We start from the raw sequence: 18620 nt of genomic DNA, 5'->3' as shown, positions 1-18620 counted from the left end.
TGTCATGCACAACGGCGCTAAACCTTTGGCTAGGCTAAATACCGAGTAACCAGAGCCGAACCTCCAAGTACCCGGATGGCCACAGTGGTGCGTTCAGGCACTCCTCGTAACGTGGTTATTAGCTAGCTTAGCTAACTCATGTCAGCTGACAACACAGTCCTGAAAGGGGCTACGTTCAAGAGCGCGCGCGGGTGGGGGTAAATTCAAATTTTGGCCTCATGATTATTACGAAAATACTACATTTGACCATTTCACTACATTACGAATAGGCTTTTTACAGCCCCCAGGGCAGAAATATGGAGAAAAGGGTGGCATTCTAAATTGGCATTCAACACCTGTCATTTGTTGCTGGACATTCTGGGGCTGTCACAGAATGAAAAGTCATGGTTAATGAAAAAAGTGACACACACACACACACACACACACACACACACACGCACGCACGCACGCACGCACGCACGCACGCACACACACACACACACACACACACACACACACATAAATCTTCTTCTGTTGTGGTGTTTTATGGCAGTTGGCATCCTTTGTGTGTTGCATTACCGCCTCCTTTTGGATTTATCCATCCACTGTTCCTACGTAGTACATTCTGTAAAACCCGATCCAACCCATCAAGTTGGTCTTATTTATATCCTGGCATCTATGACATGACATCGATGACCTCACAGTGGCTCGAGTGACATCGATGACTTCATAGTTGCTTGAGTGATGAGTGACATCACAGGGGGGGTACGGTGGCGCAGTCGGTAGCGCTGTCGCCTCACAGCTAGAAGGTCCTGAGTTCGATTCTCGCCTGGGACGCTGTGGGCGCTGGAGTTGTGACCCCCCATATCCTCAGTGCCCACTGCCCAGGTGGGCTATCTCATCGAAAGGGCCTTTCTGTGTGGAGTTTGCATGTTCTCCCCGTACCCCCCAGGGGGCTCCTCCGTACATAACCCCCACCAAAAACATGCAGACAAAAACATGCAGAAGATCGTCATCCGACCAGTGATGACAACATCTGAAGTTGGTCCAATGATGGTCCCCGGGCGCTGGAAAGAAACAGCGACCACTGCTCCTGGCCTGCCCCCCGGAGGAAAGGACAAGGCTGGATGGGTCAATGCAGAGGACATACTTCACCGGCCATCGTCAGCATGAGTGTGTGTTGTGGCCACATGCATGTGTTGCAGTGTGTTCGTGTGACAATAAAGACGGCCTTCCATCTGAAATCGTGTTTTTTACAGTTGGGTGACATCACCGACGGTGGTCCAGTCCATGACATCAGATCCTTAGGTCGCTGGTTTGAATCCGGCCTGTGGGTGTTCCAATGTGTATGGCCTCATCATTTGGTATGAGAGGGCAGCTATTGCATTAGCAAACACTGTAACAGGAAGTAAGCTATAGGGCAATTTAGAATGTTTGTTGTCGATTTAAAATGTCAATTTAATGTGGGCTCCAACCTGCACCATATTCTTTGAGTCTGCATCTGAGAAGTGTAGCCTTTTCAAAAGCCAGACAATTTATTTGTGTTATTGGTATAAGTATTAATAAATTATACTGTGAGCTCTTATATGCGAGCTTTATAAAGGTATATGAAGAAGCTTTACCTAGAGAGGCTTCAATTTGTTCACATTCTAATTTCTACCCAAATAGAGCAGCAAGCTTTAATTTAGTTAATATTCCTAGGTGGAGAGGGTCCTTGAGGGTTTTGGTCTCTCTAAAATAAATGCTTGCATGCCTCTCTGAGGACAGTTAGGTCTGTAGATTTCCTTTGATAAGAAGAGGCTCTTATGCAGTGTAGGAATTTAACAGGGAGCAAGGGCAAAAATGCCTGTGGAAATCTCAGAAATGCTCCTAAAAACCGTGATCGAGGGGCAAAAATTGCCCGCAAGATTTTGATCATTTTATTATCTCCAGTAGCCCGCCCCAGGGCCCACTCGTCAGGGGGGCCCATCAAAAAAAATATTTTTTTTTTTGCAGGCCAGGCCAGGCCAGGCCACCGGGCCCGGCTGGCAACCTGTGTATTTCTTTTTCTTCTTCAGAACAAGCTTGTCTGTAAAGTGGCTTCACTGTAGGCTTTCTTGGACATAATATTACTTGGCTCAATGAGTGACAAATTGTGTTTTCGGATATAGGGGCTATCAGCTATTTTACAGTTGTGACTTAAAATGACTATTTAATAAAGTCAGTGGTGTGAGTGTGAGAGGAATTCAATCAATAGACAATAACATTGGTGTGTTTAAAATGAGATATTCCACTAAATATGGCTGAAACCGATTCAAACATGCAAAAAAGGCAAATTTTTCTTCCCGGCCTGGCCTGGCCTTCAAAAAAAAAAAAAAAAATTTTTTTGATGGGGCCCCCCTAAGAGCTTCACCCCCTCTGGGCTGATAGGGTTGCTCCGCCCCGACTCCGCCAGATCATGTTTTCGGCCGTATGTGTGTGTCTGTTCCTCCTGTCTGTGTTCCTGTGTGTTCTGTCTGTGTGTTCCTCCTGTCTTGTGTGTTCCTGTTTCAGCCACGTAGTGTGTTCCTCCTGTCTGACCACAACACCATTACTGACCACAACGTCCTTACTGGACATCGTTTTATTTCATTGTCACACTGACATGGCGTTTTGGGAGTTCTATCAAAGTCTATTGGACTACCCTGCACATTGAAAAATTATGAAAAATGTCAATGGCGAATTGCATGTTCAGTAACAGGGCACTTATCCGAAGGCAGATAAGAGCAATGGACTCAAGGCTAGGTTTGGCCATGGTTAGATCAGATGTAGCGGTGCCTGGCGGGAGATCTGCACTCTACTGAGTGCACTTTTCTAGTTTTCATTTTATTTCGATTCACACACACACGCATTCAGCAGCTGCAATTGATTAGCTAATCAACAGCGCTGTACACACTACCTGCTATTAAGACACACTACCTAGCAGTCGCTGTGAGAAGCTGGCTGCTCCAGCTGTGAGGTGATCATCATTGAGCGTTTCCTCATTAAACGAGCTCCAACTGCGACTGAAGAAAGCAACCAAAATCCTGCGCCTTCACAAACATCACCCCCAGCAAAAAGACAACAGTCAAGGCAAAGGAAGTCGCCGCTTCCACTATCAAAAAATGGAAAATAGACTGGCTTGGTGTTGAAGACGTAAATAAAAAGACTCCTCTTCAGCAGTGACCATCTTCTTCTTCTAATGGCTTTCTGGCCATGCTTCCACCACTTATATAGCCTCAGCCAGTAAGGATTTATGACATCACTGATGAAATCACAATTGCTCGAATGACATCACTGAAGACATCACAATTCACGATTTATGACATCATCACTGATGTCACAAATCATTACATCAACAGACACAGCCCACTCACTGATGATTTAAATCTAATTTTTAAAATCGCAACACAACATTCAACTTTCCATTTTAAATTAGGTGCTTTTTACTTTTAAAGTAGCCTACATCCACTGAGGTAAATAAACAGCAAAATAATAATACTTTGAGTAGGAAATTCCAGCACTCTACCACTGGTAGGAACTAAAATGACTGTCCTAGGGGACATGAATGCATGATTGGCTGCAAAGATGTTGTGAGAAGACATGCAGACATAGGATCCATATTAATATATTGATGACAAGTGTCACAAAATGACCAAATTATCATACATTATGGAATTTTGGCATTATTGATCGTACATCGTACAGAGGGCGAAACTATCGTACAAATACAATAATTATTGTACAGCTGGCAACACTGGCCTTGGGGTGAAGTAAGCGTTTTAGTCCAAAATGTATCATGTTTTTCACTGCATCTTTGGTTAGTAGCAACGTAACTTAACTGCGGTGAAATGAGCCACTGTAGTGTTTGCATTGCAAAACTGTATATAAGCCAGCTGTATATACGTAAATCCAGTGGACCACTACAGTAGAAAACCAGCCGAAGTAGAGGCAGCTTGCCTTGGGTGCTCGCTCAGGCTTTGCTTGTGGCTACCGTAACTAGCAGTGTGGCTCGGAAAGAAAAGAATCAAGTGGTTTTGTCTGCCCTAGTGTGAGTGCATGTGTCACCGGCTTTCACCTTGAGTTTGCATCCCTGTTAATAGACCCCACTAGTTTCTAAAAGATGTGTTATATGAGAGACTGTGGTGTAGTGTTCAATTTATCTAGAGGTAAATAAAGACCTTTAAAAAGTTATTACGGTTTCCTGCTTTCTCTCACACATGTAACAGCATGTGTTGTATACTGTATCAACAGTTGACTGCTGTATACAGTGTGTTAGGCTGTATGATCAAACATCTCTGATCTGACTGGGGGATTGGCATAGTTCAATAGCCAGGTAGCGATGGAAAACATTTATTCACCAAAACTAGATTTGAAGGTCATGTAGTGGCCTGATAACCTTGTGCTTAATAAAAAAAAAACAATAAAAAAACAACAATGACATTAGTTTAGCCAGTTTTAATAGTTTTAAAACATTGGGTTTGGAAAAAAGTACAAAAGTGATCCTGTACGCCACAGTATGAAACCAGCTCAATAATGCATGGTGAAAGGTGTGTTCCTTTAAAAAGCATATTCTACAGATGTGTTAATTTCAACTGGCCTTACCTTACACATACTCACTAAAACAGATACAAGCAATAGTTTAAATACAATGGCTGACCCCAGCAATACCTTTACAAGTGATTCTTAAAAAACGAATTAAAAGAGGGGGGGGGAAGAAGTCTAAAAGTACATTACAGTACATGAGACCACAATGCCAACCGGTATATGGCAGTAAAATCATGCAGTATTACAATCGTTCCACTAAAGAGAAACAGCGAAGCACTACAGCTGTCACACAGTGAGAAAGAGGGCAGCCTAGAGGTGTCTCTCCATCAAACAGCCTTTAAAAAATGTTCATCGGTTGTTTTCAGATTGATACGGAGAGACTTCTCTACTGCTGTAACTCTGCGGTTACCCTTCCCACATTTGCATACATTGTAAAGTTGCACAGGGTCTCCATTAAGGAGCGCTTCTCTTCCATACTCACATCCATTTAGAAAAATATAACTAGTTGCTATTGAAGAAAACCCCAAAATGTGGGAGATTCTCTGAGTATGTTGTGAGGAAACCAAAAGCTAAGAAATACAGTTGAATAAATAAATTGCATCCATAGAAATCAACTGGATACATGGAGTCAACAGAATGCTATCCACATATGCACACCATGCTTTTTTTTTTTTTTTTTTTTTGGCCCGGCAGTGTTAAAACAAGGGCTTCATCCTCCACTCCACCCAAAATCACATTCCAGCCAGTGGCGAAGCCATCATAAATTATCTAAGAAATGTTGACATGTAGAGAGGATGGTTTCTCTTGGTTTGAGTCAACTGTTGATTTCCATGTACGACATGGTCTCTGGCTTTACCAATCAAGAACGTAATCAATGTCGATGGCAATGATTGATGAAACACAGGAGGGAGACGTTCACAGTGTTACAACAATGAAGCCACTCTTGTGTTGTTACCGGCTGTTAGGGTAAGAGCAGTGAACTTCCTGTCCGGTCAAACTTTTTCCCCTTGGAGAGGGCAGCCACTTGTTTCATCAGCTCTCTGTTCTTAGCCTGTGGAAATAAATGGTAAAGAGTTAGAAATTACTATAATGTTCTTGTTGTTGGCGCCCTCTTGAGGCTCCTGGGGATATACAGAGCCAAAGTCAGGCCTACTGCACTTCCTGCTTCAGCCAGAGTCAGGAAAAAATATGAGTGGTGGTGAACGGCGAGAGACAATTTTTTGATCCCATTTGAATTGTGCCATTAAGTACACATCATGTTTGTCCATTTAAAAGATAACCTGCAAGTCAAGAAAGTCGCAGTTTGTCGTAAAACTGAAACATAACGACGACTGAAGAAAGCAACCAAAATCCTGCGCCTTCACAAACATCACCCCCAGCAAAAAAGACGACAGTCAAGGCAAAGGAAGTCGCCGCTTCCACTATCGAAAAAGTGGAAAATAGACTGGCTTGGTGTTGAAGACGTAAATAAAAAGACTCTGGCCGTGCTTCCACCACGTATATAGCCTCAGCCAGTAAGGATTTATGACATCACTGATGACATCACAATTGCTCGAATGACATCACTGAAGACATCACAATTGCTTGAGTGACATCACAAAACAATATCTATCATCAAAGTACCTGGGTTACGGCATGACAATATTTGTTCGCCCCCCCCCCCCCGGCAACAATCTGGGTTTCTCATGTGGCCCCCCATGAAAAATAATTGCCCACCCCTGATCTAGCCTCTTAAATTGGTTCTCAAAGTGAACCAGATTCATGCATTTTAGTTTAAAATGTACACATTTTTCTTACAGGGGGCATGGCCCCCGAACCCCCCAAGAGGGTCCAAGCAGGGTCTACCAACCACAATCTCTCCAAATCCTGTTGCGTACAGTTATTAGTATTTTCTTTGTTCTTGCAAATATACATTGCCTGTTTGGGTTTTGCAAGATGGATATTGTTTTATTTAGAATTAAATTGAGCATTGGGCCTTTATAAGAATGTTTATTTGTATTATTTCAATTGTCACACTCATCGATACATATTTGAGGTTTGTTTATTAATTGGGAAAAGGACCACTGGAACAAACGGCGTGAACATGATCCGGCTACTTTTTCAATCTGACTGGCTACTCAAAAGTTTGGGGAACTCTGCAGCAGTGGATCAGGGGAAGGATGTATGAAAAGCCTGAGCAACGCTAACCACTTTGTATTGGCCAACTGCTGCACACACATTTACCTGAAATCTTAAAATCACCAACACTATCAAACAAACTCAATTTTTTGTAGACAGACTAGCTAACTGAAGGAAATTGTAATTTCAATGCATTAATTTATATTCATTACAAGATGCTGCCAGCTAACATGGGCTGGCTCTATCCAGTTAGATTGTTCAACACAACTGGAACAGCTGGCAAATGCATAGTGTTTAGTGCCATGGCTGAACAGATTACCCGTCCAGCACAGAATTACTTGACTTAATCTCCATGGGCTACTGCCCGTTGGTGTCGGCCACATCACGAACACGATTCTTCCACTCCTGCCTGTTGCTCGCTGCCCTGATCAGCTCCTCCATTCTCAAGCCAGACCACTCCTTGATGTCATCAATCCAGCGTCTTCGAGGGCGGCCCCTTCTTCTCGTTCCTCCAGTCATGCTAAATGTTGCTGTCTTCATGAGTCGGTGGTCGTCCATGCGACAAATGTGCCCAAAGAGACCCATCTTCCTCCTCATTAAGATCTGCCACAGTCTACTTTCGGGGTTCACTCCGTTTACCACTTCTATATTGGTCACCCTGTGGTGCCACTTGATGTTTAATATGCTCCGGTAGCATCTCATCTCGAAAGCGTCCAGTCTTCGAAGATAGTCTTTGTGCAGAGTCCATGTTTCGCATGCATATAATTGCACACTAAATACTCATGTGTTTATTATTTTCAATTTCGTTCCTGTGCTTATGTCCTTGCTGTTCAATATCTTGTTGAACCCAGTGAGGGTGCCTGAAGCGAGTGCAATTCTGCGTCTAATCTCCTTGCTACAATTATTTTCTGCCATAATCAGACTGCCCAGATAGATGAATTCTTCCACAGTCTCAATCTCATCTGGACCTACTCTCAGATTTGTATCCGATTCAGGTGTTCCAAACACCATCGCTTTTGTCTTCCCAACGTGAATCTTCAGTCCTACCGCCGCCGCCCCTTGCACAGTCACATCCAGACTCTCCTGCAAGCTTGCCCAGCTGTCTTCCATTAGGTCAATGTCGTCTGCGAAACGCAAGTTGTTTACGGAGTGTCCATGTACTGATATTCCTAACATTGTTTCCTGCATGGTTTGCAGTGCGTGTTCCAGATAAACGATGAATATGGTACAGAATTACAATGACAGTATATTACAAAACCACAGCCTTAATGGTCAAACTCGAAACTACTGAAGCCATTAGGAGCGTATTCTAATCTAATGTCTCATTCCACCGATCAAAAATGTGGACAGCCCGGGTTGAGACGTGCTAGTTTTGGTCCCTGCTTTGTTGAGGTTCCAGCGCTGTGGACCCGGTACCACACAGTGACATGAAAACACTGCAGACGACTGATTGGTCAGGCAGAATCGTGTTTACTGTATCTACTGTCAATGCTGGATACCAGTTTAGTGGGGCTTACCCTCTCTTCTGTTATTTCCATCAGTCTTTTGTGTTGCTGCGTTCAGCTCTGGTTAAATAAAATCGATCTCCTTGCTCAGCTTTAACATGACGGTGGTTTTCAATTGTTTTGAGAGAGAAAAAGTCAGCTCCTCGGGAAGCCCTTTGTAGTTGTGTGCTACGTCGGCTCCGCTAGGCCGGAGGCGGGGGTTTAGTGAAGCGGCGGTCTTGCCTGGTGAGTTGCCGCCAGGGGTAGTGGGCTGGCTTCCCTTCTCCCCGTAGCGCACTCCCGTCCCCCGCGCAGCGCATGCATGCGAGTTTGAGTAAAAACAAAGTGATATCCATTCTCCTGGCCGATTGTCACATTTGCCCATGTACACTGTAGGTCATTTAGAAGCACCAGTATTTCATAACCAGCTTAAAAGTTCTGTGTATGGATTTAATTTTAACGTTATACATTATAGGCTACTTTGGCTATGGGCGGAGGACAGATAAGCAGTCGCTATGACGACCAGGTGTGGGCAAGGGCGAGTAAACTTGCTATGGAAACAGAGTCTATATCAAGTAGAGACGAGTAAGACCAGGTCGAGTAGAGCTGTACTGTGCTGTTATATGTGGTGGAAATGAGCCATAAGTGCACACAGTTTGGCTCACAGCCTCACACTGCAGGAAATTCAGTTGAAGACCAAAAGTGATATTTTGACCATGGGCTGCTCTTCAGCATGACAGACAGTACATTGGTGTCTTAATGGTCTGGCACCTGTCTGTCTAGAGGGCTTCTGGATGTGTTTTTGATGACTTGGCAGTGTGACTGTGGCCAGAACTGTAGCTCGATACTTTTAACAAATAGACTTTTATAGCGCAAGTGTACTTTGCAGGACACAGCAGACACAGATGAATAATGTAAATCATATACACATTTTGAAAAATAACACATGATCATGCTTTATTCTGTTATGTTATGGAATGGTTTTTATGACATGGATGTCATTCTGTAATAGTCATGTCCTTGGGAACTGAAATGCCCTCATAAGCTCTATTTGAAAGCATCGTTTTTCAGGCAATGTGCGTTAAGTAACTGAGGACATCTGCAATGTTAATGGCAAATTCACACGGGATATGAGATCTGGCCTAAATCATCGCCCAAATTACAGAGATGGAGTGACAATCCAGCATGGCTGCAAAAACAAAGACAAGTTGTAACTGGACCAGAGTAGATAGACTATTTGGGTCTGACCATGACATCCTGCTGTAAAACAAAATGCCGTCCGAATAGGGCTTAAGGCAGTGGTTCCCAACCTTAGGGTCGCGACCCTAAGTGGGGTCGCCTAGAAGTCAAATAGGGTCCATTGAAATTTCTTTATTTTTATTCTTTTTTACACCAGACACAATTTAATACTACCGAAGATGATTTGGGTCACTTGAGATTTTTTTTTTTTAGTTTTGAGTTTAAAATGATAATCTCTCAGATTACATCTTTGTTCTCTTGGGTGACACCTATGGCAATGAGTGGTAATTGCAGGTGACATCCAAACAGTGTTGCATAGAGAGCCGCAGGGATGACGTATTTTTGTAGTCCCAGACTTCCTGGTTCTTCACTGTTTCTGTCTATGGGATTTTTGAATGGGTTTTTGCCGCGATGCTTCAAATACGGTCTCTGGGCAACGCAAGATTGCCCAGAAGAACACGAACCAGAGTTCAGTCGGATAATCTTCACACATGAGGACCACTTTCATGAGTTTTGTAGCGTAAATGCGAGCCCTAGAAGTAAAAAGTTCGAGCTAAACTAATCCAGAACTACACACTGTCGCATAGGCTTCCACGTCACGTCAGCACTCAACCTGGACTGTTGTTGATGTGTGCACTGATTACCCCGGGCTGAACGGGGCTGAACCAGGTGAGGGAAAGAGAATTTCTGTGTTGGTCCTTTGAAGTGGTGACATTATTGACGTATATATCCCCATCGACTCCAACAGTGTAGTCTCATTTAGCCGTTTGCTAGCTAGCCGGCCTTTTAACGGCACGTAAAAGCTTAAAAACTCATAAAAGTGGTCCTCGTGTGTGAAGATGATATTACTAAACACTGGTTCGCGTTTGATTAAGCCAGCGTTGCCCAGAGAGATTATTAGAAGCATCGCGCCAAAAACCCATTCAAAACTCCCATAGGCAAAAACAATGAAGAACCAGGACTGTTAGCATCGATGATTTCCGGACTCGTTCCTGCGGCTCTCTATTATGTGACATTACTAATGTCACATAATGTCACTATATACTGCAAAGGCTTCCATCAATAGACCATAGCCTCAATCAACATTGTGAGTGACTCTTAATTTTTTTTTTTATGAAAATCTTTGAGATTATAACTTTAAATCAGGATTCTGAGAATAAAGTCAGAATTCTGAGATTAAAGTCAGAATTCCGAGTTACTGTCAGAATTTTGAGAAAAAAGTTTGAGTTCTCAGATTAAAGTCAGAATTCTCAGATTAAAGTCAGAATTCTCAGATTAAAGTCAGAATTCTGTGGGGAAAAAGAATGTGACATCACTGATGATGTCACTGATGACATTATCGATGGTGTACCGGAATTTGAATGTCGTGGGTCCCTAGATTTTTGCGACATCAAAGTAGGGTCACGAGCCAAAAAAGGTCGGGAACCCCTGGTTTAAGGCCTGCACCGCTTTGAGGAAAGGTTCAGGGTGTTGCCTAGGCAACCTGTGGAACTTTCAAACAAAATAAGGTACTATATACTGTACATTTCCTTTGCATTTCTACAATATTGAATGATACTAATCTGCAGTTACGACACCAACACTGACTACGTTTACATGCACACAATATTCCACTATTATTCGGAAAATGACAATATTCTGAATTTGATATGGGTCATGTAAACAGCATATTCCAGTTGCATTTTCTGAATTTGCCCTTTTTCCGAATTTAGCATTTTCCGATTAAGACATCTGGGTTATTCCAGTATTCTTCGGGTTTTCAGAGGATTCTTTGATCATTTATACAGCGCATTCGGAATATGGGTCTCAATCAGGGTTTTTACCGCAGTTTGCGACGCATGTTGCCTGTTTGTGGTCAACTGATGTGTGCTAGAAAGCTCTAGAACAGGCGATATAATCATATAATCCATCATCTCTGGCATGCACAAAGAAAAGCCGACATTTCTGATCGGGAGGAGATGAGAAACATCGATTTAAAGAGAGAGAGAGAGAGTAGCCTATAGTGCCCAGTGCCCACGGAAGTCCACAATGCTTGCGAGCCTGCGAGGTAATAACGCAGGCTACTAGCCTACTTTGTATGAAAGACTTGGATGCGCAACACCAAACTTTTCAGCAGCAAGCTCCTGAAATGGACCAAGTGATGCTCGTAAGAATTAGTGCTGCTCTGTTTATTCTCAACAGAAAAACTCTGCGGCTCCGCCTACCTGCATCTCCCTCTCTCCCCCCCTCCCTCACGTGTCGGGGAGGGCGAGCTACGGCTGCATGTAAACGGGAATATTAGTGGATTATTCATTTAGTCGGAATATTGTCATTTTCCGAATATGGGCAAAAAGCGGAATATTGTGTGCATGTAAACATAGTCAATGAATCTGCAAGCCATTTATGCTAGCGGTTTGTAGGCATTTCTACAGTATTAGACGATGACACACAGGATCACTTTCTTCATGGCAAACATTTGCCTCTTATCCACCGTTACATTCAACTCATGAATGAGTAGCAGGGAATACTGCGTGAAATGAGTGGTGTAGGTAACACTGTCGTTGGGCATTTGAGCATTTTCATGTCATGACAGGTGTACTTGTGTTATATCTTACCTGTTGATGTTCCATGGCCTCTTTGTGCGCTTTCTCCATGTTGTTCATCTTCACCCTCATATTGGATTCTTGGTATTGAAAGTCTGCTTTGAGCTCAGTGAGCTAGGAGAGAAAGGCATAATCGATCAATCAAACTGATTTCATGGAGCCATGAAATGCAGTTTTAATTAATTTATATGAATTAGGGGTCAGGCCAGGCAGACAGTCTACCTTGCGATCCTTCTCTAGAATGGTCTGGTCCCTTTGCTGCAAGAGTCTCTTTAGTGACATCACTTCCTCCTTCAGCTGGCTGATGAGGATGAAGTTGTCGGTTCCACCAGAATCCATAGACTGGGTGATGGAACTACTGTTGGGAGAAGAGGACAGAGAGAGGGAGAAGACATGTCAAATACTGAACTGTGCAGTCAACCCATGGGAGCAAATATTATCTTATACATATCAAGCAACAAACAAAATGAGGAAAGCCAGACTTGTGGTGTTGCTGAAAACCCTCTCATACCTGTCCCCATTGGATGGCTTCATCTCCAGTTTTGGTTTCTTCTTTGGAGTCTCCTTCTGGATTGAAGACGATTTATGGCTACAAAGAAAATCAAACAGCAATGTGAAAACTTTGGCCCAAAAACTCCAGCCATCTACCGTTTTCCGAAATACGCTGTACAGGTCAAGTGAGAAGCTGAAGATGTGATTCGTAGAGTTTTTTTCTTTTTGTCTTACCTTTGCTTCCACAGTCCCTGCTCCTGCTCTGGACTCAAGCTCCCACTCAGTCTGTAAAGATATGTTAGCTGTTAGTTGGCTAGATCAGTAATACTAGTCTTTTCAGGTCATACAGTACAGCATTTTAGCAACTCCCTACAAAATGTTCTCTTCAAATTAGAGCTGCACGATAAATCGATTTTGAATCGTAATCGAATTAATTAGTTAGGACGATGTTAAAAACGCGAAAATCGTAAAATCGATTTACACTTCAACTAGGGTAATTACGTTAGGCGGAGGGGCTCTCTCTCATGTACGCATGCTGCTACTTTATTCTCCCCGCTGTAAAGTCTCTCTAGAGGCTGTGATACTGGCTACTAAACTCAAGACAGCAGCGCAATGGACTTATTTCAACACCTCCGACCAAAAAGCACAGAGTGAGCACTGAGCGCAGCTTGTTGCACTGCGGGCTGTAGCCTACAAGATAACGATTGCCACAACACTCACATGCGCACACGAACACAGACGTTATCACCGGACGATGAAACGTTGCCTTTACAGTTCACATAATAACAAAACAACACGTGAGGCCACGAGTACTGATAGATTGGCTGTATTCATGGCTGTAAGTTAGCAGCCTAAGCTGACTCACCTGTCCCTGTGTGTCTGAATTTCCCCCTAACTGCTATCGCAGTTCCACGCATTCCTGTTGTGACTGTGTTATTCTAGTACAGATATAACTCCGAGCACGGGTGGTCGCTTAGACACTGCTAATATAATTATGTCACGGAGGAACACGCAAATCCACCAGTGTCAAGTTAGCAAGCAACAGCCAGGAAGTTAAGCATAGCAGCGGCAAGCTAAAACAGGAAGTTGGGTTGTTCTGCCTTCAGAGTAAAAAGCGTAAATTGTCACTTATGGAAAAAAAGGGGAAAAAGAGCTCTGCAGGGCAACACATTTTTAGAGAAGTATAATAGTATAAAAAAATCGAAATCGAAAATCGAGTTTTGAGAGAAAAAATCGTCAATTTTAGTTTTAGGCTAAATTGAACAGCCCTACTTCAAATTCTTTCACTTCCCTACATTCAACATCAACAGTCTGACTGACTAAAGCCTGAGTTACACTTTGCGGATCCACCAGGGTCCGCAGGCTCTCTGCAGACAACCGTGTACCCACATTTTTTATGTCCGCACGGTCTGGAAAACCACAACAGATGCTGGATTTGAAGAGAGGTGTTTTGCACCACGCTGAAGTTAGTTTTAGATATTCAATGGGTTAATTTGGCTATATTCTTTGCAGAGGCTGATTACCCGCTGTACATTAAACTACACTTCTGCTCGAGGCTAATCACTCATTGCTCTCTTCTCCTTTTAGCAACTCTCTCACTAATCCCACAGTGGTTTACCTGCTTTTGAGATCTGCAATTAGGTTTGCTTCTCTCTCCCCCACTCTCTTCACACATCCTCATCCGCGACTCCACAAACGAGTATAAACAGAACTACTACATGTCCGTGATGTCCGCAGCTGTCTGTCTCCGCCTCAAGTCTGGAGTATATCTAGGGCTTAAGGCCTACTCCACACAGGTACATGGGTATTTCTTTAAAGATCGATTTTTCGATGTGTTTTGGCCTTTCGTCCACACGCAAACTGTGTTTTAGGTCTTTGACAAATCTCTACCTTTTAGGAAAACTCCTCCCAAGGTGGAGATTTTTCTTTATGTATTCTTGTGGACAGGTGAAATTTAACTTTTTGAAAACACCAACATCATAACCTCACCTTGTGCATTTATTTGTATTGAGCATGTGTCAGGAACCTTCAACCTATGGGCCTACTACCTTAGGCTGGGTTCACACCAGCGACCCAAGCCTGGCCTATGCCTTGCCTTTACCCACGCTTTTAAATAGGCGTCCGTTTTAGTCAACGAGGCTGTGTACACTGAGCGCCTGAGCATGAACCCTGCGTGTACCCACGCCTTGCCTGTGCCTTGCCGATTTTATCGTTTAGGCGTGAGTTCTATTTTCAAGCCGACAAGGCGCGTGCAGGCAGGCTTCTTCTGTCAAGCCATGAAAGAAAAACGCGACAATATCCGTGGGAAATGGCAAAGTCAACTGAATTTCAAAATAAAATGGAGTTACTACAACAGTATATACATATCCAGCATCAATAGAACATTAAATATATCCGATTTATTTTACCTATGATAATTCGGGACCACACATGAAAAAATACAGTCGGGAGAGAGGAGAGGCGCTTGTGACTCGGCTCAGGTTCAGCGTGGAATAAGCGTGCGGTGTGATCGCAAAAGCGTGTAATAGGTTCACGCCCAGCTCAAGGTCTGCAGGCATAGGCGTGGGTTGAGGCAAGGCAAGGCGTAGGTTCTCTGTGTGAACTAAGCATTATGTGTAGTCAGTACTGTTAGGTTTAAGTACGTGTTTGTAAGTTAACCTTGCTGTATTTCTCTTTCTTTACTCTTGCGCTATAAAAATCCGCAATCCGGCTCACTTTTGGAAAAAAATGTGGCACAAACTAAGTGGAGTGCAGAGTTTGTTGCCAGACAACCAAAGGTGACATGTCCTCTTGTGAGAAGTGAGTGTTGTTCTTATCCGCTTAAGTTGAACTATTTTGCACTCTGCGCTTCCAAGTATGGGCGAGGATCTACGATCCGCTGCACAGCCATCGGTGACTGCGGAATCTTTCCCCTGCCATAGGAAATAATGGGATTTGAGCGGAAAATGCTCCGCAACATGAACGCTGTCGTGTGGACAGGAACTTTTGAAAATGGAAGAGGAAAATGTGTTTTCAAAAATATCTGTATATGTGTGGACAGGGCCTAAGTAGCTGCAGAGATGAACTATGGGAGCAATGAGACACAACAGGAGGACCTACTTGTGGTGAGAGCTGCTGTGTCTGTGTTGTTGGTGGTGGTGATGGTGCTGTCTGGAGTGGTGATCTTTCTCGTTCAGGGAGGAGGAGTTGGAGGAGCCGAAGCCCTTCCTCTGCTCCTTGGTCTTCTGCAGGACACGACGATAGGACAGAGTACAGAGCCAGCACAGCAGCTTCCCATCCACCTAATGTAACAGAGCGCTTGTTAGGCCAACTTCACCCGAGCATGTGAGAGAGAGTCTGTGTGGTTATATACTATGTGTGTATATGGTATATACTGTACATACCTTTCTCCTGCCTTCCTCCTTGCGGTCAAAGGCGCATTGCTGTTTGCACTGCTCGCAGGTCTGCGGAGGTCCATATTTCTTTTCTGAGTTAGTACAACGCTGGCACTTTGTCCCTATAAAAGCTGCAATGATGTTACAGTACTGGCAGGGTTTGGGCTGTAAGGGGAAGACAAAAGACCAAACATTAATGTGGGGAAAAAACTACTTCAACATAATCTGACTTTAAACAAATGTACTGAATACAACTGGAATAGCCAAATACAACGGCAGTTAACATTTTAACATAATGTTTAAAGAGAAAACAAGCTAAATGTATCACTCACTGTCCCAAATTGTTTGACGTTCTGGGCACATTTCTTGCAGATTGTATTTGTTTTACTGTAAAGGGAAAATATCACACCATTAAGGCAAAGACAAATGACACAAATGTAACGTCACCATACCAGGATAAATACACGCTGAGATTCAGTGCAACCAGTGTCGACGAGTCTTACCTTTCCTGCTGAAACTCAGATCTGCAGTATGTGCACTTCACTATTGGATGTGCGATGCGACACTCCTATGGTAACAAAAGGAATAAATATTAGTCTTTTTTTTCTCTCATGAGCATCTGCAAACAACATTGACATGTAAATTATGCAATTACAAATGGAGCCAGCAGAAACCAGCCGCCTCACAATTGGTTGTGCATACAGAAAAAAGACAAATCCAAGAGATTTGAGGCAAGAGCGTCACTGAGAGCACAGTGCAAGTGAGCAAGAGTTGCAGGGATGTATTACCGAATGGGCCTACCGGGCCTGGGCCCAGGAGCTCAGGGGGCCCATAACCCAGAGCCTCTTTGCAGCACCACCGCATATCTTACCGGGCCTGAGAAGAAATGAGCCCTTAGGGCACCGCCGCCAACCCTTTATTTTTGACAAAATGTTCAATAGGTTTATGGTCAATTAGAGGGTTATTGTGCTTTTGGCTTTAATTGAATTGTGCTTTTGGCTTTAATTGAGTGTACATGTCCTGTAAATCCTGTGTTATTTGAACAGGGCCCAAAATTAGCACCAGCCACCAGTCGAATGCTGGTAAAACATGCAAGTGGCTGGTAGATTTGCTTCACTCACCAGCAAAAACAAACAACGCTGATCTATTCAATAGATTAGCGTTGTTTGTTTGTTTTTGCTGGTGAGTGAAGCAAATCTGAGTGGCTGGTCAAATTTGAACATTCACTATTTGGCTAGTGGACAAAACAGTTAATTTTCTATTGAGATACAGGTGAATTTATTTCTTGTCATTGTGCTGTTGGCTGAGTGTTCTGGAGGCTGTGCTGTAAATCCTGTTGAGATGCAGGTGAATGTATGTCTTAGTTATTATTCTGACCTTAATTGTGTGTATGTGCGCTGTGAGGGGGTACCTTTACGCATCCAGGCCCAGAGGCCCGTCATGTCATAATCCGTCTATGAAGAAGTTGTAATGAAAAGGAATGTGTACACGGCTGAGCGACGTGAAACCTCATCACATGTGAGGGCGTGTAGTACACGTCCTCACGTGTGATGAGGTTTCAAGTCGCTCAAACCCATAAGTCTCTGCTCAAAACTGGTACATGCTAAATACTAAAGCCTTTTGTGGCTTTTTGCCAACTGTTTGGGCTCCATTAGTGAAAACGAGTAATTGTTTTAAAAACATAAGTAAAAAAAATTAGTAGGGAGGACACTTTTCCTGAAACACAGAGAACGGGCCTTTAAGCCCATGTGACATCAAGCTTCCAGCCTGCTGAAGTGTGCTTGACTAGTTAACTGCTGCGGGCTTCCGCATTTCTGGGGGATTTGTTGTTGTTGTGACGTCACCTTACAATCGTCTGTGCATAACAAAGGCAATTCGAGATTTGAAACACTGCAAGAGCAACAAGTTGGTATTTTGACGAAACTTGAAAATCCCTGCATAGTAATGGAAATTTCGACCAAGATATGGTTTTACAGCGTCTCATAGACAAATACATATATGTTAATCTGAAAAATATGTGGATTTAATGCGTTAATGTTAACAATCAGAAACGAATGGCCTTGTGGCATTATCTAAACAAGGTTACCATCACAGCATTAGCGTTTCCAGGTTGGAAAGATAAAAGCTGTTACATAATCTGACGCACGTAGACTGCCTGGCGGGACACCAACGCATCCCGATATAACAGAGGACAGTCGGAAATATCAACGCAGATTCCTCCATTCTGTGCGTTAAATCCTATGGACGATATGGGCAAGGTTTACTGACGAGCTGTGTCTTGTTGGCAATCACCCGCACACACACATTCCCAAACCTTGCACAGTTGCTGCCCCTGCGACAGTTCTTCGAAAGGGTACCGCTGGTTACACTTCGTACAGGCGTACAGAGCCGTCGATGATGCCATTCTCGCCGGACAAAAGTCACCGAACTAAACAGGCTAGCAGAGCCCAGATACAAATTGGGTGGCTTAACGTTGCTATTTCCTTTCCAGCAGTGAGCTAATCAAGAGCTAAGAGCACAGTATCGGCAACTAACGTTAGCTAGCTTGCAGCTAGCTAGTTAGCGTTAGGTAGCCCAGAAATAGCTTAGCTAGAGCAGAGCGAGCTGGGCGAAGAACAATAAAACTCCAAATATCTCTGATCTCCGTCTGTTGACGCGTTGGCGGACCAGAATGACTTGAGATCGATAGTTAGCTATGCTGGCATTGAAGTGATCGTTACTTCAAACGCGACTATTTATATAAAGTTTCCACTGTTCTTGCCAAGAAAGCTATTTTCCTGTTTTCCTTCTCTCTTTTTGTATCGACG

The 18620-nt window shown here is 43.5% G+C and overlaps 1 protein-coding gene across 1 annotated transcript; it reads right to left on the bottom strand.

The window, feature by feature from the left end:
• Positions 1 to 4419: 4419 nt before the first annotated feature.
• On the bottom strand, positions 4420 to 18620 carry fam76b (family with sequence similarity 76 member B). The gene is made up of 10 exons (XM_083646997.1): positions 18128 to 18620; positions 16317 to 16381; positions 16146 to 16200; positions 15823 to 15978; positions 15539 to 15720; positions 12674 to 12724; positions 12459 to 12536; positions 12170 to 12305; positions 11960 to 12061; positions 4420 to 5575 (listed from the first exon to the last, which is right to left on the bottom strand). The coding sequence occupies exons 1-10, from the start codon at positions 18215 to 18217 to the stop codon at positions 5486 to 5488; spliced, it is 1005 nt and encodes a 334-aa protein (XP_083503123.1). The 5' UTR covers positions 18218 to 18620; the 3' UTR covers positions 4420 to 5485.

The sequence above is a fragment of the Poromitra crassiceps genome, assembly GCF_964638095.1.
Source record: "Poromitra crassiceps genome assembly, chromosome: 1".
Lineage (NCBI taxonomy): Eukaryota > Metazoa > Chordata > Actinopteri > Beryciformes > Melamphaidae > Poromitra > Poromitra crassiceps.
This window is presented reverse-complemented; position numbering and strand designations above follow the sequence as displayed.